This window comes from Heterodontus francisci, chromosome 33 (genome assembly GCF_036365525.1).
Source record: "Heterodontus francisci isolate sHetFra1 chromosome 33, sHetFra1.hap1, whole genome shotgun sequence".
Lineage (NCBI taxonomy): Eukaryota > Metazoa > Chordata > Chondrichthyes > Heterodontiformes > Heterodontidae > Heterodontus > Heterodontus francisci.
Window position 1 is genome coordinate 12613015 of NC_090403.1, and position 18285 is coordinate 12631299.

The 18285-nt window shown below is 42.6% G+C and overlaps 1 protein-coding gene across 2 annotated transcripts in view; it reads left to right on the forward strand.

Moving 5' to 3' along the window:
- kansl1b (KAT8 regulatory NSL complex subunit 1b) overlaps positions 1-18285 on the forward strand; it is a 193523-nt gene that overhangs the window by 137929 nt on the left and 37309 nt on the right. For both annotated transcript variants that reach the window (XM_068013093.1, XM_068013092.1), the window contains exon 7: positions 648-813. In XM_068013093.1, coding sequence (XP_067869194.1) covers positions 648-813 — 166 coding nt within the window. The remainder of the gene's footprint in view (positions 1-647; positions 814-18285) is intronic.

An 18285-nucleotide genomic window follows, 5' to 3' on the forward strand; every position in this document is an offset into this window, starting at 1 on the left:
TTAATCCTTGCCATGGCCTCTGCTGTCTGGCCATTACTGTTAAAGGCTGCCCGGTAGGGACCTATTGACCTCCCTTCCCACCTCATCCTGCAAAGAGGCAATGAGTGAATAGCCAGGGTATGCACTGTGTGACTGCTTGATTCCCATCTGGCCAATTTGGACTTGACCTGGTTTTTAGAGTGGCTGCCCAAAACTGGTCTGGCACCAAAGTCTGGTTTTGTAGTATTGGTGAAGATCACCACTGATGCTGAAATGGGGTTAATTGGGATTTTTAATGAAATTTCAGTGCTAGCAAAATAAACAAAACTGAACTATGATTCCCCACTGTGCCCTGATCCATTAGGTTTTGGACATTTGATCAATATCAGGAACTTGACATGGTGAAAGCGAAGTGCTTTGCATCTGCACTGAAACCAGACCTCAAAGGTCACAGTTACATCTTCATTAGCAGCCAGGGAGATGTGGCTAGCTTCACCATTGAGGATTTTTTGTATTGCCCATAATAATTTGATATTGAATGCAAAAGCTGGGTTGCAGCCTTTGACCTATTAACTGCGCAAACAGTGTTTTGTATTCTTTTGTATGCTTTACATTGTACAGCATTTACTGCCGATCATTGATTTTTTTTTTCCTGTGCCTTTTTGCAGACCCAGCGTCCTCTTACAGTGCGATGTAACTGTGACGTCATAACTTCTTGTATAATGTGTGGCTCCAAGAATTCTGAGTCACTTGAGAATCGCTATGACATGCCCGTGTCAGAACGGCTAGCACTGTTAGATCCCTGTCTACACCCAGTCCTCTCATTCTCTGATGGTAAGTGTTCTCAAGGCTGCGACTCCACCTTTGTGATGGATGTACTGAAAGATTGAGGTACATTGCTGAAATAATGAGCTGGTCTGAGAATGATGTGATTTTACTGGCTTTCATGCATGAATTTTTTGGCTTAAAGAAAATTTGTATTGCACTTTGTATTTTTGTGAACGCGTGATGTGTTCCAGTTTATGATCTCCATTGCATAGTGTCTGTTCAAGATTGTGATTTAGTTACACAGTGTGTTCCTGTTTGTATTCTACTTCTACATCACGTTTCAGTTTCTATTCTAATTGCATGTCAGTTCCTGTTGATATTTGAGTTACATGGTGTGCACTCCAGGTTGTTAGCTAATACACTGTTTGTGTGTCAGTTACATGCTATGTGTCTCTGTGTATTCTATTTGCACGCCATGGGTTCCACTTTATGTTTTAGTTGCACTTTTCTATCAGTTACCTAACGCACATGTTCACTCGTGAGCTGTGGGTGTCACTAGCAAGGCTGGCATTTATTGCCCATCCCTAATTGTTCTTGAGGTGTGGTGGTGAGCTGCCTTCTTGAACCGCTGCAGTCCCTACGATGAAGGTATTCACACAGTACTGTTAGGGACGGAATTCCAGGATTTTGACACAGCAGTGATGAAGAAATGGCGATATATTTCCAGTGGTGCACAGTGGTGTTCCCCAAGCTTAAGTGCTGGGACCACTGCTTTTTTTGTGATACATAAATGACTTGAATCTTGGAATAGAGTAGAATCTCAAAATTTGCTAACCACACAAACTTGAAGGTGTGGCAAACAGTGAGGATGACATGAACAGCCTGCAAGAGGACATAGATCGGCTGGCAGAATGGGTAGACAGACGGCAGATGAAATTTAATACTGACAAGTGTGAGGTGATGCATTTGGCAGAAGGAATAGGGAGAGGCAGCATATACTTAATTGTAAACAATTCTGAAGTGTATGCATCGATCTTTGAAGGTGGCAGGACATATTGAGAGAGTGGTTCGTAAAGCATATGGGATCTTGGGCTTCATAAAAAGAGGCATTGAGTAAAAAAGCAGGGAAGTTATGCTGAACCTTTATAAAGCCCTGGTTAGGCCCCAACTAGTGTATTGCATCCAGTTCTGGTCACCACACTTCAGGAAGGAGGCCCTTGAGATGGTGGAGAGGAAATTTACCAGAATGGTTGCAGGGATGAGAGATTTTAGCTACAAGGTTAGGTTGGAAAAATTGGGGTGGTTTTCCGTAGAACAAAGGAGATTGAAGAGAGATTTAATAGAAGTGTACAGCATTATGTCAAGCTTAGATAAATTAGACATGGAAAACTGTTTCCATTAATCAGTGATATAAGGACTAGGAGACAGATTTAAGGCTTTGGGCAAGAGATGCAGGGAGAAATATGAGGAAGAACTTTTCTATGCAGCGGGTGGTAATGACCTGGAACTCGCTGCTCTCAACGGTGGTGGATGCGGAGAAAATCAATGACTTCAAAAGGAAATAGACTCACAGGGCTGCGGGGGAGAGGGACGGAATGGATAGCTCCGTGGAGAGCTGGCATGGAATCGATGGGCTGAATGGCCTCCTTCCGTGCCATATATTACTCTAAACCAGGATGATGTGTGACATGAAGGGGAACTTGGAGGTGGTGTTGTCCCCATGTGATTGCTGCCCTTGTTCTTCTAGATGATGGTGGTTTCTGGTTTGGGAGGTGCTGCCAGAGAAGCCGTGGCAATTTGCAGTAGTACATCTTGTAGAGGTACACACTGCAGCCATGGTGCGCCAGTGGTGGAGGGCATTAAGCTTCAGATGGTAGTGGATGGCCAATGAAGTGGGCTTCCTTCTCATAGAGGTTTTTGGGTTTTATTGGAGCTACACTCATCCAGGCAAATACAAAGAACTCCATCACACCCCTGACTTGTGCTTGACAGATGGTGAAAGGCTTTGGGGAGTCAAGAAGTGAATCACTTACCACAGAATACCCAGTCTCTGACCTGCTCTTGTAGCCACAGTATTTATGTGGCTGATCAAGTTAAGTTTGTGGTCATTTGTGACCCCAGGATGTTGATGGTGGGGAATTTGGTAATGGTAATGCTGTTAAATGTCATGGGGCAGTAGTTAGATTCTCTCTTGTTGGAAATGGTCTTTGCCTGGCACTTGGGTGGTGTGTATATTACTTGTCAAGCCTGAATGTTGTCCAGATCTTGTTGCATGTGGGCACGGACTGCATCATTATCTGAGGAGTTGGGAATGGAACTGTATACTGCAATCATCAGTGAGCAGCCCAAGTCCTGATTTTTTTTTATTAACTGAAAGGGGGGCCATTAATGGTCGTTGAGCTAAGGACACTGTCCTAATGAACTGCAGCAATGTCCTGTAACTAAGATAATTTGTGTCCAACAACCACAGCCATCTTCCTCAGTGCTAGGTATGGCTGCAGCCATTGTGAAGAGTTTCTCCTCTGATTCCCATTGACTTCAGTTTTGTTCGAGTACTTAATGCCACAGTCAATGAAATGCTGCCTTGATGTCAAGGGCAGTCACTCTCACCTCACCTCTGGAGTTCAGCTCTTTTGTCCATGTTTTGATCCGGAGGGGATAGATGTGGTGGAACCCAAACTGAGCTTTGTGTAAGTGCCGCTTGAAAGCACTGTCGAAAGCATGTTCCAACATTTTGCTGATGATTGAGAGTAGACTGATGGGGCAGTAATGGGTCAAGATTGGATTTGTCCTGCTTTTCTCTGGCTAGGGAATCTGGAACGCAGCGTCCAACACAGTCTCAAAATAAGGGCAGTACTGTATATTGTAGTTGTGGCCTAACCAGAGCTTTATAAAGGTTCAGCATAACCCCCCTGCTTTTGTACTCAGTTTCTCTAAGAAGCCCAAAATTCCATTTGCTTTATTAATTACTCTCAATTTGTCCTACCATCTTCAAAGATCTGTGCACATGAACTCCCAGGTCCCTCTGTCCCTATACACTCTTTAGAACTGTGTCCTTTAGTCTATATTGCTTCTTCCCATCCCTTTTCCTAAAATGCATCACCTCACACTTCTCTATAAATTCCATCTGCCATTTGTCTACCCATTCTACTCGCCTATGTATGCCACACATCCAAGTTTGGCATCATCAACAAAGTGTTGTGAGCAGTTCAGGGCAGCACATCGTAGGAAGGATATATTGTCCTTGGCGGGAGTGTAGTGTAGGTTTACCAGATTATACTTGGACTCCAAGGATTAGGAACATAGTGTTAATATTCCAGAAAGCCAGTTGGTGAAGGGGGGAACTGGAGCTCATCTTTACACACTTTAAGCATTTATTTATAAAATTGCACATTACAAGCATGCATCTCCTAACTCAACAACCACAATTTCAGTCTGTCTCTTTATACCCCTTTTGAACAAATTGGGAGGTTGTCAATAAAGAGGAACTAAGTGACTTTCTGAAAGGGGCACCACTAATACACTTTAACATGTGTATTTATAGGGGCACAAGTGAATCTCCAGTTAATGTCCACCACCTGCATACAATTAACACAGCACCAGGTGTAGGCCATTTAGCCCCTTGAGCCTGTTCCATCATTCAATGAGATCATGGCTGATCTGTGACCAAACTCCATATCTCTTCAATACCATTGGTTAACAAAAAACTATCAATCTGAGGTTTACTTTAACAATTGATCTTGCATCAGTTGCCATTTTTAAAAGAGTTCCAAACTTCTACCACACTGTGTAGAAGTGTTTGTAATTACACACCTGCAAGGTCCGGCTCTAATGTTTATTTTATCCCCCAGTCCTAGATTCCCCTACCAGCAGAAATATTTTTTCTCTACACTACTTGTTCTCCTTTAATAGCTTGAAAATTTTGATCAATCCCCCAAACCTGGCTGTTCTGAAGAAGGGTCACTGACCTGAAACGTTAACTCTGCTTCTCTCTCCATAGATGTTGCCTGACCTGCTGAGTATTTCCAGCATTTCTTGTTATTATATCCCCCAAACCTTCTAAATCAGTGTTGACCAACAAATTATTTACCAGCTACGATGACTAATGGGAATCCAGATGTGGCTAATTGAATTTCTGATTATTAAATAAACAGATCAGTAATAGACTATATGGTTGGGGATGTGATCTCTTATATTCGCATGGCGTATTTATGAGAGCTGTAATCTCTTGTACGTTTGGTAAAATGAAAGACCATGGAATTATTAATGATTGTAAATGCTTTGCTTGCTTGATTGCTGAATTGGTAGATATTTATTTCATAACTATATACAAGAAGTGCATTTATCAGTGTTGTGCACGTGTGTGTAAGGCCCTTTCTACTAAGCTTGGGGCTTGTGGATGAAACAGTGTTGCTGAAGCACTGGAACACTTCCTCTTCCTCAAAAGGCAGTGGAAGCAGAGTCTTTGAATATTTTTAAGGCAGAGGTACATAGATTCTTGATAAGCAAGGGGGTGAAAGGTTATTGGGGGTAGGCGGGAATGTGGGTTTGAGGTTACAATCAGATCAGCCATTATCTTCTTGAATGGCGGAGCAGGCTCGAGGGGCTTACTTCTGCTCCTAATTCGTATGAAGCCACACCTGTAGCTAGTCAGCAATTTGGACAAGACTGTCCAAATGCCAGGCAATAAAGCCCCAGTTTGAATAAATTCCGAATCTGGGACTAGGTGGCATAGTCTTAAAAGAAAAATAGAACCAGACCTTTCAGGAGTGAAATTGGGCAACACTTTTGCACACACAGTGGTAGAAGTTTGGAGCTCTCTTCTGCAATTGGCAATTGATGCTAGATCTGTTCATTTTAAATCTGTGATTGATAGACTTTTGTTATCCAGAGGGATGTGAGGCAAAGGAGTTCGGTGGCAGATCAGCCATAATCTCATTGAATGTCAGTACAGGCAAAAGAGGCAAATGGCCTATTCCTGTTCCTATGACAATCCAGCATCAGTCCAGGCACTGGACACAATAAAAGCACACTCAGCCCAGTTGACCCTGAAAAGCCCTGCTCACTAACATTTGAGGACTTGTGCCAAAATTGGAAGAGCTGTCACACAGACTGGTCAAGCAGCACCCTGATGTTGTCATACTCTCAGCATTATACCTTTCAGCCAAGGTTCCAGACTCCTCCAACACCATCCCGGGGTATATCCTGTCCCACCTGCCGTACGGACCCAACAGAGGTAGCATCACAGTGGTATATAGTCAGGAGGGTGGCCTTGGAAGTCGCCAAATTTGACTCTTGACCCCATGAGGTCTCATGGAATCAGGTCAAACACGGGCAAGGAAACCTCCAGATTACCACCTACCACCCTTCCTCAACTGATGAATCTGCACTCCTCCGTGTTGAACATGACTTGGAAGATGCACTGAGAGTAGCAAAGGCGCAGAATGTATTCTGGATGGGTGACTTCAACATATATCACCAACAGTGGCTTGGTAGCACCACTACTGACAAAGCTGGCCAAGTCCTAAAGAACGTAGCTGCCAGGCTGGGCCTGTGGCAGGTGGCGAGAACACCAACATGAGGGAAAACCTAATTGACCTCATCCTCACCAAACTGCCTGTTGGAGATGCATCTGTGCATGACAGTATTAGTAGAAATGACCACTGCACAGTCCTTGTGGAGATCAAGACCTGTTGTCATACCAAGGACACCTACCAACATATTGTCGCACTACCACCATGCTAAATGGAACAGATTTAGCAGCTCAAAACTGGGCATTCACGAGGTGCTGTGGGCCATCGGGAGCAGCAGAATTGTATTCTACCACCAACTAATTTGGCTGGGGATGGGCACCAGTATACAGAAGTAGAAAAGAGGACTAAGGTGTATAAAGGAGTGTGTGTGTTGGATAGTATTAGAGAAGGAAGTAGTACTACATTAAATCAGAGCAGACTAAGAAGGGCTATGAGGAATACTGAACTAGTAATCCAGAGGCCCAGACCATTCCCATGGGGACAAGGGTTCAGATTCCACCATTGGCAACTGATGGAATTTAAATTCAATTAATAAGTTCAATTAATTAATTTTAAAAATCTGGAATTGAAAGCTAGTCTCAGTAATGGTGCCATGAAACTATCATTGATTGTCATAAAAACCCATCTGGCTCACTAATGTCCTTTGGGGAAGGAAATCTGCCGTCCTTACCTGGTAGGCCACACCATGTGACTCCAGACCCACAGCAGTGTGGTTGACTCTTAACTGCCCTCTGAAATGGTCAAGCAAGCCACCCAGTTGTCAGCGGCAATTAGGGATGGACAACAAATGCTGGCCTTGCCAGCGACATCCACATCCCATGAAAGAATTAAAAAAAAAGTTAGACCACACCTGGAGTACTCAGTTCTGGGCACCACAAAGACAGGTTTAGAATGCATGTATGGGTGTGGTGAAGGCTGGTAAGCTGCAAGAGCAAATATCTGTGTGGGAATGTGATGCAGTGGCAATAATGGAACGTGGCTTAAACATGGTGAGGATTGGGTGCTTAATATGCAAGGATACAAAGTGTTCAGAAAAGATAGGGAAGGAAGAAAGGGAGGTGGGGTGATGGGACTGATTAGGGAATACATTATAGTGTTGGAAAAAGGGCCTTGGACAGAATCCATTTGATTAGAGCTGAGAAGCAAAAAGGGTATGATCACACTACTGGAGGTATTCTACAGGTCTCCAAATAGTGTGAGAGAGGGGAGCAAGTCTGCAGGGAAATCACAGAGATAGGCAAGAACTGTAACTGGTGATGTTGGGGGACTTCAAATACCCAAATATTGATTGGGATAACGTTAGAGTAAAGAGAAAGGTAGGGGAGGAATTTCTGAAATGTGTTTGGGAGCATTTCCTTAACCAGTATGTTCTCGGTCCAACTAGGAAGGAGGCATTGCTGGATCTGGTGCTGGGGAATGAGGTGGACCAAGTGTCATTGGGGAAACACTTAGGTAAGGGTGATGATTATTGTATCATAATGTTTAAATTAGTAATGGAGAAGGGCAAGGAACATTCGAAAGTAGAACTTGTAAATTGGATGAAGGCTAACTTCTGTGGGATAAGAGGGGATCTAGCCAGGGTAAAATTAAACCTAAGACTGACAGGAAAAACTGTAATGGAGCAATGGGTGATCTTTAAGGAGGAGATGTTTCGGGCATCGGCTAGGTACATTCCGACAATGATGAAAGGTAGGGGAACCAAAGCCAGGGCTCCTTGGATGACAAGGGAGATCAAGAATATGATGAAACCAAGAGGGTGTATGATGCATGATAGGTGAGTTCTTCAGGTGAGAACCAGGCCAAATACAGTAAGTGGAGTCTGGAAGTGAAGAGGAAAATATGACTGGCAGAGAGAGAATATGAAAATAGAATGGCAGTTAACATAAAAGGGAACCCAGAAATCTTCTATCACCATGTAAATAGTTAGTGGGTAGCAAGAGGCAGAGTGCAGCCTCTTCGGGACAAAGAGGGTGATATATACTTAAAGGCACAGGGCAAGGCTAGAATACTTGAGTACTTTGTTTTGGTGTTTACTAAGGAAGAGTATGCTGACACTGGTAGTAGTAATCGATGGGGGCGAAAATTGATAGGCAGGTTGTACTGGAAAGGCTGGCTATGTTTAGAGTGGATAAGTCACCTGTTCCGGATGGCTTGCATCCCAGTTAGCTAAGGGAATTGCGGGTGCAGATTATGGCTTGCCATAATCTTCCAATCTTCCCTAGATATGGGGGAGGTGCCAGAGGATTGGAGAGTGGCAAATATATCACACTGTTATTCAAGAAAAGATGTAAGGGCATGCCTTGCAACTTCAGGCTGGTCAGTTTAACATCAGTGTTGGATAAGGTTTTAGAACCAATAATCAGGGAAAAAATCAACAGGCACTTGGAGAGGTTTGAGTTAATTAAGGAGAACCTGCATGGATTTGCAAAAGGCAGGTCGTGCTTGACTAATCTAATTGAATTTTTGGATGAAATGACAGAAGGTTGATGAAGGGAATGCGGTGGATGTTGTTTATATAGATTTTAAGAAAGCATTTGATAAGGTACCACATAAAAGGCTGGTTAAGAAAATTGAAACTTATGGAATAGGAGGGTCAGTGTTCAGTTGGATAAAAAATTAGCTGAAGAACAGAGAACAGCAAGTCGTAGTAAATGGTTGTTTTTCAGTCTGGAGGATGGTAGACAGTGGTGTTCCCCAAGGGTCAGTACGCAGACCACTGCTTTTTTTGATATATCTATGATTTGGATATTGGCATACAGAGTAAAATTTGCCGATGATACCCAACTTGGCGGTGTGGCAAGCTGTGAGGATGATATTAAATGACTGCAACAGGACATAGATAGGCGAGCAGAATGGTAAGACAAGTGACAGATGGGATTTAATACTGAGAAGTGTGAGGTGATGGATTTTGGCAGAAGGGTTAGAGAGAGAGGCAATATAGCTTTAATGTACAGTTCTAAAAAAGTGTGCAGGGACAGAGGAACCTGGGAGTTCCTATGCGTAGAGCTTTGTCACAGAGAGAGGAGCAGCTGGGGTAGTGAAGGTTCAAAAAAAAAGCGTGCTAAGCCAGAGTCCGAGTCACAGAGAGAGAGGAGCAGAGGTTCACAGCAGGAGCGTAGCCGGGAAAATCGAAAAGTGACATCAGAGTGACGTCACATTCAACAGTGCGAGCCACCGGGATGAGTATACAGGTAAGCTTTTAAATTTGAAATCAAATATAGAGTAAGACTTGATCGATTTATTAGTATATAAACTAAAAACTAAAGCAGAATAAAAAACTAAAGACCAGTCGGAATTTTAAAAACAAATTAAAATCTAATTAAATAAAATAGAGATGCAGGGCCAGGCGATGTGTTGTACCTGCATGGTGTGGGAGCTGGTGGGTCACAGCGTCACAGCGTCCGAAGCTCAGACTCCAGCTCATCAACTCTGAGCCGGAATTCCTCGAGCAGCCAACACTTGCTACAGATGTGGTCACTCGGAATTTCAAATTCAGTTTGAGGGCGAGAAACTGGAGTCCCACACTAGCGTTCTGGAGTTAAACAAAGGTAATTACATAGGCATGAGGACAGATTTGGCCCTAGTAGACTGGGTAGGAAGACTAAAATGTAGGACAGTTGATGAGCAGTGGCAGATGTTTAAGGAGATATTCAATTCTTCCCAACTAAAATATATTCTAGAGAGGAAGAAAGATTCTAAGAGGGGGTAAAAACATCCATGGCTAAGCAAGGAAGTTAAGGATAACATAAAGACAAAAACTAAGGCATACCATATTGCAAAGGCCAGTGGCAGGCTGGAAGATTGGGAAACTTTTAAAGATCAACAAAGGGTAACTAAAAATGTGATAAAAAGAGCAAAGGTAAATTATGAAAGAATACTAGCACAAAATATAAAAACAGATAGCAAAAGCTTCTATCGGTACATAAAAGGTAAGAGAGTAGCTCAAGTGAATGTTGGTCCTTTGGAGGATGAGACTGGCGAGTTAATGGAGGGGAACACAGAAATGGCGGAGACACTAAATCAGTATTTTGCCTCAGTTTTCACGATGGAGGACATGAGTACCATCCCAATAGTAACAGGAAATGCAGAGGTTATAGAAAGGGAGGAACTTAGAAAAATCATCACTAGGGAAAAAGTACTGAGCAAACTATTGGGATTGAAGGCAGACAAGTTCCCAGTGCCTGATGGCCTACATCCTAGGGTCTTAAAGGAAGTGGCAGCGGTGGATCCATTAGTTATAATATTCCAAAATTCCCTGGATGCGGGAAAGGTTCCAGTGGATTGGGAAAAAAACTAATATAACGTCCTTATTCAAAAAGGGAGGGAGGCAGAAAGTAGGAAACTGCAGACCAGTTAGTTTAACATCTGTCGTTGGGAAGTTGTTAGAATCCATTATTAAGGAAGTAATAACAGGACATTTAGAAAGTCAAAATGCAATCCATCAGAGTCAGTATGGTTTTATGAAGGGTAAATCGTGTTTGACTAATTTGCTAGAGTTCTTCGAAGCTGTAACAAGCAAAGTGGATAATGGGGATCCTGTAGATGTAGTATATATGGACTTCCAGAAGGCATTTGATAAGGTGCCGCACAAAAGGTTAATACACAAGGTAAGATCACATGGGGTTGGGGCAATTTATTAACTTGGATGGAGGATTGGCTAACCAACAGAAAACAGAGAGTAGGGATAAATGGATCTTTTTCTCGTTGGCAAGATGTAACTAGTGGGGTGCCACAGGGTTCACTCCTTGGGCCCCAACTATTTACAATCTGTATTAATGACTTGGGTGCAGGGATAGAAGGTACTATAGCCAAATTTGCAGATGACACTAAAATAGGTGGGATAGTAAGTTGCAACAAAGAAAGAAGAAATTTACAAATTGATATGGATTATGATATGGTTAGGAATATGGGCCAAAATTTGGAAGATGGAGTTTAACGTGGATAAGTGTGAGGTTATCCATTTTGGTCGGAAGCATAGAAAGGCAAATTATTATCTAACTGGAGAGAAACTTCAGAATGCTTCAGTGCAGAGGGATCTGGGTGTCCTCGTACATGAATCGCAGGAAGCTAGAATGCAGGTACAGCAGGTAATAAGGAAGGCAAATGGAATTTTGGCATTTATTGCTAAAGGAATAGAGTATAAAAGTAGAGAAGTGTTGCTGCAACTGTACAAGGCATTAGTGAGACCGCACCTGGAGTATTGCGTACAGTTTTGGTCCGCTTACTTGAGGAGGGATGTAGTTGCATTGGAGGCAGTTCAGAGGATTGATTGATTCCAGGGATGAGGGGTTTGTCTTATGAAGAGCGATTGAGCAGTTTAGGCGTTTAATCCCTAGAGTTTAGAAGAATGAGAGGAGATCTAATTGAAGTATAAGATGATTAAGGGGATTGACAAAGTAGACGTAGAGAGGATGTTTCCTCATGTGGGGCAATCTGGAACGAGAGGTCATAGTTTTAGGATAAGGGGTAACAGATTAAAAACAGAGATGAGTAGAAATTACTTCTCTCAAAGGGTCGTGAGTCTGTGGAATTTACTACCCCAGAGTGCGGTGGATGCCACGACATTGAGTAAATTTGAGGAGGAGATGGACAGATTTTTAATTAGTAAATTTAATTACTTCCTTAATAATGGATTCTAACAATTTCCCAATGACAGATGTTAAACTAACTGGTCTGTAGTTTCCTACTTTCTACCTCCCTCCCTTTTTGAAGGGTTATGGAGAACGGGCAGGAAAATGGAGTTGAGGCTGAGATGAGATCAGCCGTGATCGTATTGAATGGCGGAGCAGGCTCGACGGGGGCTGAATTGCCTACTCCTGGTCCTAGTTCTTATGACCTTGAAAGTGGCAGGACATATTGAGAGAGCAGTTAGCAAAGCCTATGGAATCTTGGGCTATGCAATATAAAAGCAGGGAAGTTATGCTGGACCTTTATAAAGCTCTGGTTAGACCACAGCTAGTGTACTGTGTCCTGTTCTGGTTACCACACTTTAGGAAGGATGTGAGGGTCCATGAGAAGGTACAGAGGAGATTTACCAGAATGGTTCCAGGGATGAGGGATTTTATCTGCAAGATTAGGTTGGAGAGGTTGGGGTTGTTCTCCTTGGAGCAAATGAGTTTGAGGGGAGATGTGCTAGGTGTACAAGTTTATGACAGGTTTAGATAAGGTGGATAAAGAAAAGCTTTTCCCATTAGCTGATGGTACAAGGACTAAGGGACACAGATCGAAGGTTTTGGGAAAGAGTTGCAGCGGGGATGGGAGGAAGAACTTTTTTACGTAGCCTGTGGTAATGACCAGGAAATGGCTGCCTACGTGGGTGGTTGAAGGAAAAATGATCAATGATTTCAAAAGGAAACTGGATGGGCACTTGAAGGAAATAAACTTGCAGGGCTGTGATAATAGAGCAGGGGAAAGGGACTGGCTGGGTTGCTCTACAGAGAGCTGGCATGGACCTGATGGGCTGAATGGCTTCCTCCTGTGCCATAATGACTCTTGTGATTATGACTGTGACCATCATTGAATCCCCCACCATCAACATATCGGGGTCACCATTGAGAAGAAACCTAACTGGCCCAGCCATATAGATACAGTGGCTATAAGAGCAGCTCAGAGACTGGGTATTCTCTGAAAAGTTAGTCACCTCCTGACTCCCCAAAGTCTGTCCACCATCTGCAAGGCACAAGTCAGTGTGATGACATATTCCCCACTTGCCAGGATGAGTGCAGCTCCAACAACATTTAAACTTCACACCATCCAGGGCCAAGCACCATGCTTGATTAGCACCCCATCAACCATCTTAAACATTCATTCCCTCCACTGTGGCTGCAGTGCGTACCACCTACAAGCTGCACTGCAGCAACTCGCCAGGCCTCCTTCAAGAGTACCTTCCAAACACGCGACCTTTACCACCTAGGAGAAGGGCAGCAAGCTCATGGGAACAACACCACCTCCAAGTTACACACCATCTTAACTTCGAAATATGTTGTTGTTCCTTCATCGTCATTGGAACTCCCTGCCTGACAGCATTCTGGAAGGTGGCTCACCACCACTTTCTCAAGGGCAGTAATTGCTGTCATTGATAGCGACACTCACATCCCATGAATGAATCAGCTTCAGTGCATCTTTAACAGGCTTACTCTTGTGGTGATATGCCAATGATGGGTAAGTGCAAATTTTCCTTTTGCTGGTGAGGGCTTATTGAGATGCATGCTGTGGTCATTAAAATATGGTATGACATACCTTAAAGTAAGGTTTTGCTCCTTTTCAGAATTTCAGCTCCATAAGCAATTAGGATTTGTTGCAATGCACTGAGGTGGGTGGGTCAACTGATTTTCCCTCTTTGCACATGACTCCTGAGCCTTGCAAATCCAGGAACTGAGTTCTAATTGTGGTTTTTTGTTTATCCCTTTGTTTTATAAGAACGCTGGGATCATTGTCACAGATAAACCTTGTAATGAAGATTAATCAAAGGCCACCAAATAAATACTGCCCCATATTTGCAGAAGTACTAGATGCTTTAAATTGGCTTGTATCAACTGAAGCTTGCTCTTTTTACCTCCTGTTTGATCTGACTGACTGACTGTCTTTTTTTATCACTGTGTTCAGAACCAGAAGAGAGGAGACACTATTCCAATGGCTGTTGTTCTATCATGCACTTCCAAAACTACTGCCCATATCCTAACTTGGATTAAGTCCCTATCACCCATCACCACTGTGCTTGCTGACCTACACTCGATCTCCATCTAGCAACACCTCACATTTATTCTGATCCTTGTGTTCAGATCCATCCATGGCCTCACTCCTCCCCATCTCCAACATCCTACAGCCTTACAACCCTCTGAAAATTCCACTTTCCTCCAATTCTGTGTGTCCCTAATTTCCTTTGTCCCACCACTGGCGGCCATGCCTTAAGCTGTCTCAGCCCTTTGCTTCACAGTCTCTAGGCCTCTGTCTGTCCTCCTTTAAGACGTTCTTTAATACCTATCTCAAGATTTTTGTCATCTATTCTAATATTTTCTTATGTGACTCAGTATCGCATTTTGTCTGATAATGTTCCTGTGAAGTGTCTTCAGATGTTTTACTGTATTAAAGGTGCTATATAAATGCAATTTGTTGAGACATCCGAGCACAGTGGATGTGAGATATTTGACTGCCAGGTTAATAATTGCGTATGATTTGCATTCTACTGGAAAACAACATCTGAGCTTGACTCATGAATATTTTACCCATTTAGTGCCTTGGTGCCTTTTTTAAACTTGTTTGAATATGCTTTGCTTTAAACACCCAACTTTTGAAATTAACTTTAATTTCCAAATACTTTCTGTGGGAAAATGCTTTTTAGATATTTAAAAAAAACCTGAAGCAATGGCAACTCATGAGTTACGCACTTTCCTTTCCAACTGAATAATCAGGAGAATACTTGATCAATTGTTAGCATTATCTTGTTGAGAGTTCTGGTTTGTTTTGGAGCAGTGTTAGTTTCCATGGTTACAGCTGGTAGCCATAAAGTTCTGAAGTTTTGGGCAGGTAATTTGTAATTAATTCTGCATGGCATGATGTTATCACAGTGCAACTAACGGCATGTGTTATACATTGGTAGCTATCTGTATGGTGTTCACATAGTTTGTTTCATTAGTAGGCAAGTTACTGAGTTATGGTCAGCAGTATGAATGAAATCTGCAGTAAGGCTGTGTCAGATATACCTACTCCAAGTCACGTAAGCAATCAAAATGGTAGGCAGAGTTAAATTGAATGGATATTGAAATGATTGTAAAATGCTTCTAGTGGTTTTGCAACTAAACAATTCTGCTGCCATCAGCTGTGGATTGTCATATCTGTGAAGTATCAGAAATGTTCCAGTGTGATGTCATCACTCATTTGTCTTTAAAAATAGGATTTACATACCCAGTATAAGGGAGATAAGAGATCATTACTGCAAGGTGAGAATGTAGTTCTTTTGTTCCTCGGGTAATGAAAGCAGAACGAGAAATCAAAACCTGTGTTTGTAAAAAGGAAAGGCAGACGTGGTTCTCCTTTCAAAACATTAACCTGTCTTTCTCCATGCAGAACCTGCAGAACCTGGTGCATTCATTTATCTAGAACCCAATTACATTTCTGTAAAATGTTAATCAGATGGGTTGCATAATGAGTTAATTGCTACAGCTGGTCACAAGCATCTCAAACTGGTGAATATTATCCAAACCAGTGGGATTACATAAACAGGAACTGCTCTATTCAGCCTCTGTGGCAGTGTTGTGATGTCGTCTCTCACATTAGTGCTCTGCCTTCTGGCTGGAAAAGGATCTGTAGTTCTAAGGCTATATCAGAAACAAGCAGGGTGGACTGCTCTCCCTGACAGTCTTCAAATAATCATGTTCTGGTTTGAGTTTGTCATACGTCAATATGGCGCAGAAGGAGGCCATTTGGCCTATTCAGTCCATTGCTCTGTAGAGCAATCCAGTCAGTCCCGTTTCCCTGCACTATCCCCATAGCCCTGCAGGTTTATTTCCCTCAAATGCCCATCCAATTTCCTTTTGAAATCATTGGTAGTCTCTACTTCCACCGTCTTCATTGGCAGCGAGTTCCAGGCCATTAACACTCGCTACCTAAGAAAAGTTTAAAAGGAACAGTTGCTGCTGTTTACTTGCCTGCCCTATGAAAGCTGTGGCCAGAGGTTTCTGGAATGCCCATCCCAAAAACAGCAATGCACTGCAACCAACATTTCTGCAATAGTTTGAATGTGGACCTTTTTTGTATCACTCAGGCACACCACCTGGTGGCTGCACCATGCAACTGCAATGAGAGATCTGCATGCATTCTCCACTGGGAACAGGATAAGAGTATAAGAAATAGGAGCTGGAGTAGGCCGTTTGAGCCAACTGCACCATTCAACAAGATCGTAGTTGACCTACCTCAACTCCACCAAATGAGATAAGGGGATATGAGGATAGTGTGGGAAAAAGGCATTGAAGTGGATGATCAGCCATGATCATATTGAATGCGGGGCAGGCTCAATGGGCTGAATGGCTCACTGTTCGTATGTTCATCCCACGCTATTCTCAAATCCCTTAATTCCCAAAAGTCTTAACAATTTCTGTTTTGAGTATTTTCAACCATTGAGTATCGGCACTGCCTGAGGTACAGAATTCCAAAGATCCACAATTTTGAAATCTCAGTCCTAAATAGCAGACAATTATTCTGAGACTGTGGCCCTGAGTTCGAGATTTCCGAGCCAGGGGAAACATTTTCTCTGCATCTATCCTGTCAAGCCCCTTAAAAATATTGTATCTTCCAATGTAGGACAGTATTGCAAGGGAACAAATAGTTGGCTGTCTGGTTGGGATTTAAATACAATTCTGAAAGGTTTCTGAAATTCTTGCTCTAGTTTTGGATTGAGAACTTTGGGTAAGAGGCTTTCACTTGGCTGCTATCAGATATGCAAAAATATAGTGGGAAAATTTAATTACGCCTGCGTACTGTGTTTCATGTTTTTGTCCTAATGCTACCCATTAAATAACAGGACCAGGAGTAGGCCTTTAGGCACTGGAGCCTGTTCCACCATTCAAAAAAAATCATGGTTGATCTTCGACATCAACTCCACTTTATCGCCATTTCTCAATATCCCTCAGAGTCCAAAAATCTATCAAATCTCAGTCTTGAATCTTCTCACTGCATCCACAGCTCTGTGTTTCAGAATTCCAAAGCTTCACAAATCTGAGTGAAGAAATTTCTTATCGTCTTAGTCCTAAATGTCCTTAGCCTTATCCTGTGACTATAACCCCCTTGTTCTAGACTCGACAGGCAGGGAAAACAGCCTCTCAGCATCTACCCCTCTGTTAAGGCCTTTATGAATCTTATGTTTCAATGACATCACCTCTCGTACTACTAAACTCTGGAGAGATAGGCACATTGCTCTTAATCTCCCCTCATAGGACAGTCCTCTCATCCCAGCAATCAATCTAGTGAATCTTAATTGCACTGTCTGTAAAGCAAGTGTATCCTTCCTGAAGTACACTGTATTGTAGGTGTGGTCTCACCAAAGTTCTGTACAATTGCAGCAACGCTTCCTTACTCTTGTACTCCAATCCCCTTACAATAAAGGTGAACATATCATTTGCTCTTCCAATTACTCGTTGTGCCTGTGCGTTAATTTCTTGTGTTTCGTGTACAAGGACATCCAAATCCCACTGAACACCAGCATTTAATAGTTCCTCATTATTTAAAAAGTGTTATGTTTTCCTGTTTTTTTCGTACCAAAGTGAATATATGAACATCTCTCCACGTTATATTCCATCTGCCACCTTATTGCCCACTCAATTAAGTGTCAGGTGTGGCTCAGTTATTAGCACTCTCGCCTCGGGATCAAAGCTGACGTTCCAGTGCAGTACTGAGGGAGCGCTGCACTGTCAGAGGTGTCATCTTTCAGATGAAACGTTAAGCTGAGGCCCTGTCTGTCCTCTTAGGTCGATGTAAAAGATTCCATGGCACTTGGAGAAACTTGCAACCCTGTTTGTGAAGAAGACACTGAGACTGGGATGCTTTGGTGGAGACGGTTTATTGCTTGCCACGGAGCTTACTTCTTCACTCCGAACAACATCCAGCCAGTCCTGGCTGTTTATATATACATCTGAGTACAATTAACTAATAGTCACCCAACACCTGTTCATTCTATTACCTTCAACTACTAGATATTTAATATCCATTAACAGAACTTATTAGACACTAAGACACTATTTCAAAGAGGAGCAGGGGACTTTTTCTTGCTGACTTGGCCAATATTTATCTCTCAGTCAGCACACAAATAAAACGTTATTTGGTTGTCACATTACTGTTTGTGGGAACTTGCATTGTGCAAATTAGCTGCTGTGTTTCCTACATTACAACAGTGACTACACTTTAAAAGTACTTATATTGGTTGTAAACTGCTTTGAGATGTCCGGTGGTCATGAATACAAATCTTTTTTACTTAACCTATGTCCCTTTGCAGCCTCTTTGTGTCCTCTTC